Below are 6,882 nucleotides of genomic sequence, written 5' to 3'. Positions count from 1 at the left end.
GGGGAGAGAATGATGAGCGGCTTCCCTGTGCCTGGGAGCGTGGGTGATGCTCGTCAGTGCTGAGCCAGGGCAGAGAGCAACGGCCCCTTGGCCCCCACCATGGGAGGTCTGTGCTGGTGACAGGTACCTGGGCTCGCAGCGAGGGAGTGGGAACGTGTTGGGTTTGGGGTCTCAGAGCATGCGGCTGGGAAGGGACATGGGAAAGTAAACGGGACCCTGCAGGGACAAGGGATGAGGAGGTGGGAGGACGGAGGGGACCAGCTCCCTGCAAGCAGAGCTCGCAGTCATTAATAGCGCCACGGGCACTGCACGGGAGCAGGGACGCAGAGGGAGGGGAGCAGGGAATGCAATTATTACACGAGATTTTTAGCAGCAAGACGTTCACTCGCCATTGCTTGTACCTGGGGTTTTGACTGGCTTCCTGCCCAGGTACCACCGCCAGGAGAAGGAGCAGGAGGGGCAGAGCCCCCACCCCACGCAGACCGTCCGCCGCCCGTTCGAACCAACGAAGCACCAGGAGACGACTAGCGCTGTCGCGAGGCTGCACCCAGGGTACTGGGGCTCGAGCACAGCATGCTTCGGAGTGCGCTTGGGGGTTACTTACCACCCCTGACAAGAGGAGACCAGGTCGCTAAGGTGTTCCAACACCTAGTTACGGATTTTCCCCCTCCTCACCCTGGCTGAAAGCCACCTCCATACTGGTCCCAGGGGACGTGGCCGGGAGGGGCCGAGCATCACCCACCACGGTGGGTGCTCTGCAGCCAAGCGGGTGGTGGCACCAGTGGGATCCTGTGCAAAGCGCTGGGATGCTCCGAGGTGGGGCAGAGGGGCAGGGGGGTGAAGCGCAGCTCCCCCGGCATGGCTGGGCCAGGGGGGCATGTTGAGCCACCAGGCATTTCCAGGAGATGAGGGTGGACTGGAAAGCCCTGGTGGGAAAAGTGGCCCTGGTAGAGGAGGGAGAAGAGGACAAGCCTCGCATCCAGCCCTGCTGATGGCTGGCTGCGATGTTGGGTTGGCTGGGGAGTTGGTGCACTGCAGGGTTGTCCTGGAGGTCAGCATGGGGCCCCTGGCACTGCCGGGGGCAGTGGGACACCCCACTTCACCAGCAGCAGAGAAGCCTTTGGCTGCACAGTCCCTCCTGGAGCCAGGGACGTGCCCACAAACCTCATCGTGCACTCAAGGGGGTGCATTTCAGATCACCGATGTGCTTGTGCAGGAGGCTGGAAACCCTTGGGGCTCTTCAGGGAGCTCATGTGTGGTGCCCACTCCTGCACAGCCGCACGGTCCCCGGCCAGGTCCCTTCTGGCACCCGGTGTCACAGTGATGCGCCCAGCCCGTGAACTGCTGGGGCTCCCCGGGGGGCTCGGCTGGGCTTCGCACGCAGGACCCTGGGGAAGCAACCAGCCCTTTCCCACAGCATTATTTCCCCCGCACACTGGCCAGCCCTGCTCTGGCACCCGTGGTGCCGACCTGCTCTGCCGGCAGCCGGCCGGCACGGCCGTCCCAGGGCTCGGTGCCTCTCAGCCATGCCACCTCCACCCCAGTCACTTGCAAAACGCATCACTCTGCGTTGTATTGAAATGTCAGCGCTTGACATGAAATATTTACGGGGTCTGCATTGAAATATAGCCTGGGCGCTCCCCCGCTGTGCAAAGGACACGGTGACGGCACCGGGAAGCCATGGGGCACGGAGCAGGGCTGGGGCATCAGTGTGGTGCTGCAGCAGCGTTGGGATGGCCGGGCAGGAGCGATGAGGGCAGGTCCCTCCCCGGGGACCCTAATTGCCACCCAGGCTGAGTGACGGTGAGAGCAGGTCCCAAGTCTCATCTGACTGTGGTGGCAGCTCAGTGAGGTGGTACAGAGACCCTGCAGCGATGGATGGGACCTCCCATCCCATGGCGGGACCGAAGCTGGGAGCTGGGGCAGGTTGGGGTTGGTTCAGTTACCCCAGAGCCAACCCCGGGCATGGAGAGGTGCTTTCCCCTCCTCTTCATAGCTCCTTTCTACGTGTCTGGGGCTGTTTTGCATTTTGCTGGGCTTTCTCTCTGCAGCAGGTGACCCTGTTCCTCACTTAGCACTGGGGATGGCTGGAAAAAAATCCTTTCTTTTCTCCTTCAGAAAGCACACATGAAAGTTAAAAGCCCAGATGACTCAGCCAACCAAGAAAACCTAATTTATCTAAGTATTTCCACCTACATTTTAACTTTTCTTTCGATCAAAAAGATGATTATTAAAATATTCTGGCTAAAAGAGGCAATCTCGGGGCTTGAAGACGCCTTCACCGGAGCCGGTGCTGGAGCACACGCTGTGCTCCTTCGCCTCCCTGGTACAGCCTGGTGGGATGCAGCTGCAAGCTGGGAAAACAGCACAGTGAGGAGCGGCCCCAGAAATGCCATAAATCAGGCTAACAGAGAAGCTCTGCCAGGATTTTGGGCAGAGGAAGAGATTTCCTGCCCTTCGTGCGTGAGCTCTTGCCCCAGTGCTCATGAATCACAGTGCAAAACATTAAAAAGGAAAAGGGGGAGAAAACAAATAAATTGTCTTAAAATGAGGTGGAGCAAGAAAATATAACGCAGTGGAGGGCTGCCGCAGGTGGGGAGCAAGCCAGACGGAGGATCCTGCTCAGCCCAGCCGGGGTGGGAGACCTTGGCAAGGGCAGTGTTGGGGTGAAATGTGGGGAGCAGGACCTTGGGGACACCCCAGCAGAGGGGCCAAAGGCTGCGCCGCTGCCAGGCTTCGCCTGTAAGAGCCAAACCCTGCATTACAGGAACACCAACAGGAGGGTTGCAAAATGTGCCCTGAACAGGTAGAAGTTGCCAGCAGGGTGGCACAGCCCTGATCCCCGGCGGGACGGCCCCGACACCCAGGCAGGAGCCAGGCTCCTCCGCAGAGCCCCGATGCATTCGGTGCAGCCGCAGGGGGCAACGCCGGGACCGGCAGACCCTGGCAGGGCACCCGGGCAGTGGCGCCCGTGCCATCGGTATCGCCTGCCCGGCACACCCCTGCTCCTGAGGCAGGAGCGCCGGGGTGCCGTGGCGCTGCCCAAGCTGGGAGCTCGCAGCTGGAGGCAGGATGGAGGGACGAGCTGACACCGCTGCTGGGGGGCTGCCCCGCAGCACCGAGGTGGCCCCCGCAGCACCCAGGGGCCGGTGCCCACTCCCCAGGGGCCAGCAGGGAGACGCTTCCAAAGAGCAGCTCGGACATCCTGGCCAGGCAGCGCGGGTGTGCACCCTCCCACGCTCGGGGGGCTTCGGCACATGGTGCAATGAGGTCCAGCTGCCCAGTGGAACCGGGACCACCCTCACAGCAGCAGCAACGCCTGCAGCCGCTCCTGCCAGGCCGGTGAGGGGGGCCGGTGCCGCTCCGCTCCCCGGCGCGGGGATTGCAGAGAGATGCAATTGCCTGGATTCCCTACGTGACCACTCAAAAAGAGGATAATCATTTTCCACCACCCACAAATGACACGACTCAGTACCGGGCTGGCAGTTCCTGAGCTGGCAGAGGCAAGCGCTGAGCTGAGCGGCGGCTGCGGCAGGGTGTGAGGAGCCACCCCTGCCCCACACCGTGCCCCGACACCGCGGTGAGGGGCACAACGCAGGGCTGCCACCGAACGCCGCAGCGGGCACGCTGGGGAACGGCCATGGATGGCATCTCCGTCCAGGTAAGCACTGGGGGCAACTCTGAATTGCCTCCCAGGAGGGGCAGAGCATTTGTCCATGCATGGACCACCAGCCGGACCATCGCTTGCCAGCTTGGGTGCCGTGCCCGCAGCAACGTGGCACGCTGGGGCAGAGCAGGAGTGACCCCAGGTCCCAGCCCGGCACTCACTCCGTGGGCCCCTCCGCTCCGGATGGGGAATTTGGGGGTCACCTGAAGACATGAGGTCTGTACCCACAGCCTCGTCTGAGAGAAGGGCGGCTGCACCGTGCTGGTGTTCCCGGTGGGACGACAACCCGGAGCCACCGGCGGACCACAAGGCCCCACTGCCAGGATACGATGGCGATGGGTGACCTCGGACGGTGGCCGACACCACGGGGCTGAGGGACCCTGCCGTGCGGTGCCGGTGCCCCTGGTCGCCTCGCAGGACGTGGGCACCGCAGGAGCCGTGGCCTCTTGGTAGGGCGTGGGTGTCCGTGGGTGGCCTTGGGGGTGGGGTCAGCCATGCATGCTTATAGCCAGCCCATGGGGTGCAGGGACTGTCCCTGCTGCTGCGCACCCCAAAACTGGCCGAAAGCACCCCTGGGGGAGCGGCTGAGCAGGGGAGCAGGTGGGGGGCTCCGTTCTCCTCCTATTTTACCCCAAAACTGCCGCTCGGGAGATGGCGTGAGCTGCTGTGGGACGTGGCTGGGCTGTGTGCAGCGCCTGGAGCCTCCAGCAGGCCCATGGGTCTGCCTCGGCATGGGGGGATCCTGTGACCCCCTCTGTGGGGCTGTGCCGTGGGTCCCCCTCCCGATTTCCCCGTGGGGCTGTGCCATGGGTCCCCCACCCCTGACCCCCCCCCGTATGACTGTGCCGTGGGATGCCCCCCGATACTCTCGTGGGGCTGTGCTGTGAACACCCCCCTGCCCTCCCCCGATTCCCCGTGGGGCTGTGCAGTGAGACCCCTTCCCTCTCCCGTCCGCCCCCCGCACCCGTGGGTGTCCCCAGCGCTCGGCGCCGCACGCACAGCGGCGTGGGTGCTGACGTAGAGGGGCGTGTCCCCGCCCGGCCCCGCCCCCTCGCGGCGGGAGGCCACGCGGGAGTGCGGGCGGCCCTTTGCCGACGTGTCCCTGGCGCCGCGTGCCCCGGAAGTCCCGCCCCCCCTCCGCGGGGCGGGGACTCCCGTGACGTCACCCCCCCGCAACGGCCTCTCGGGCCGGTTCTGCGGCTCCGCGCGTCGCTATTGGACGGGGCGCGGCGGGGCGGGGCGGAGCGGGCGGCGGGACCGGCCTCTCGTTGGCCGTTAGCCGGGCGGCTGGGCGGGGCGGCGGCGAGGCCCCGCCTCTCCCCGGGCGCGGCCACGCCCCCTGCTCCGCCCCGCCCCGCGGCTCCCTTCCGCGCTCGCGCCGGGCAACCTCTGCTCCCTCCGCGCTCGCCCCGTCCGTCCCCCCCCGACCCCGCCATGGCCTCCGCGGCCGCCCCCGGGCCGGGCGGCTCCGCGCCGCCTCTCACCGTGCAGCGCGGCATCGTCAAGATGGTAAGGGCTGTGCCCGCCGGCCTGCCTCCGCCCGGCGGCCCGGGACCCCCCCGCTCCGCTCCCCGGGACCCGTTCTCCGGCCCTCGCCTCCCGCCCCGGTAACAGGGACCCCCCTCCCCCCCCTCCCCGGTGCAATCCCCGCTCCGGGCTCCGGACCCTCCCTTCCCTTTCCGCCTCCCCGTCCCGGGACTTCCCCGCCGCCCCGTGACCGTCCCCCCCGCCACCCCCCGTGCTTCCAAATCCGACCCCGCGGCCCGGCCCCGCACCCCCGGTGCTGCTCCCCAGCTGCTGCTCTTCCCGCCCCCTCCTCGGTAGCCTGGGGACCCCTCGCTGCACCCCAGGACCCTCCCCGGGATGGGGTGTTGGGGGGGGCTGTGCCCAGGGCTCCTTGTCCCCTCCTGGGGCCGGGGGCGAGGGTGGCCCGGGGGCCATTTCGGGCTTTTGGGGCCCCCCGCACGTCCCGGGGCTGGCCCGTGTCCCGGGGAGCTGGTGGTTGTGCTCTGCTGCTGTCCCCGAAGCCCCTGCGGCCCAGGGGAAACCCGGGATTCCGCGGCACCGTGGGCTGGGACATCCCTCGGGGTGCCCCATCTGCTCCTCTCCCTCCTCTTCCTCCTGCACCTGTGGTGTCCCCACGGGAAGGAGTGGTGGGGGGACGGGGTCCCTGAGCCCCACTGCATCTGGTCCCCACGTGTGTCAGCAGCAGAGACCTGGAGGGCGAAGGTGGGGATCCGGCGGCTGCCGCTGGGATTGGGCCCTGGCACCGCGTCCAGGCCGTCCCAGTGCCTTTTTGGCCCCTCCTGGTTACCTGCCGCGTCCCCCCCGCCACCGCCTCGGTGAGGATTTGGCTGCAGGCTGCTGCTCCCGCCGGCCGTGCCGCCCGTGGGAGAGGACGGGCCGGTGGGATCCAGCCGTGCTCCCCACGTGTCTGCGTCGAGCTGGGCTCGTGCGCCACGGCCCCGGCTCCCTTCTGCAAGCCCGTTGGCCACTAAAGACTCCTTGTAGTGCCGAGTTGCCCAAACACAAGTTTTTCTTGTGCCCAAATACATTTTTTTTCTTGAGGTTGCAGGTGACCCCCACCCCTGGCAGGCGACAGGGCTGGTCGCAAACCCCACCGCTGCCTTCAGAACGTGACCTTCACTCAGGGCATCGCTTCACCACAGAGCCCGATGTGGTGGTGGGGATGGGGCTGGGTGCTGCTGGAGGTTTGGGGCTGGGGCTGGAGGTCTGGGGGTGCTGCCTTCCCTGTGCTTTAGCTCACCAGTGGTGTGGGGAGCCATTCCTGGAACCTCCTGCCATCTCGTGCCCAATAAGTGAGATCTTGGGATGCTGAGGAAAATCCTCGTCTGGCGGCTCGTGCCGGCCTGGCTCCGTGCGAGGGGATGCGGATCCGGAGCGTGACTTTGGGCAGGACGGTTGGTGTCTGCCGGCTGCGAGGCCGCCGTGCATGGCGGGCACCAGCTCCTGGGGGCTACACGCTGCCTCGGTGCCCTGGACTGGTGGGTGGGTGCTGTGGGATTGCTGGCTGGGCACCCCAGCTGCTTCCCAGGGTGTGCCCCGTGGTCCCCCTTTCCAGCCCAAAATCCCTGGCCAGGGGGGCACCCCAGAGAGGTGGGGGTCCCTGGCTCTCCGCAGTCGCTGCTCTGCTTCATGGTGGTACCGCAGAGCCGAGAGCTGCCAGGGCCAGCCGGAGCGGTGCCGGCTGTGTG

General features: G+C 66.6%; 1 protein-coding gene across 1 annotated transcript in view; it reads left to right on the top strand.

The window, feature by feature from the left end:
• Positions 1-5,013: 5,013 nt before the first annotated feature.
• SND1 (staphylococcal nuclease and tudor domain containing 1) overlaps positions 5,014-6,882 on the top strand; it is a 146,443-nt gene continuing 144,574 nt past the window's right edge. The window contains exon 1 of the mRNA XM_075081764.1: positions 5,014-5,176. Within this exon, the coding sequence (XP_074937865.1) occupies positions 5,102-5,176 (75 nt within the window). The 5' untranslated portion in view covers positions 5,014-5,101. The remainder of the gene's footprint in view (positions 5,177-6,882) is intronic.

This window comes from Phalacrocorax aristotelis, chromosome 1, assembly GCF_949628215.1.
Source record: "Phalacrocorax aristotelis chromosome 1, bGulAri2.1, whole genome shotgun sequence".
Lineage (NCBI taxonomy): Eukaryota > Metazoa > Chordata > Aves > Suliformes > Phalacrocoracidae > Phalacrocorax > Phalacrocorax aristotelis.
The sequence above is the reverse complement of the archived record's forward strand: the minus strand, read 5'-3'. Positions and strand labels throughout refer to the sequence as shown.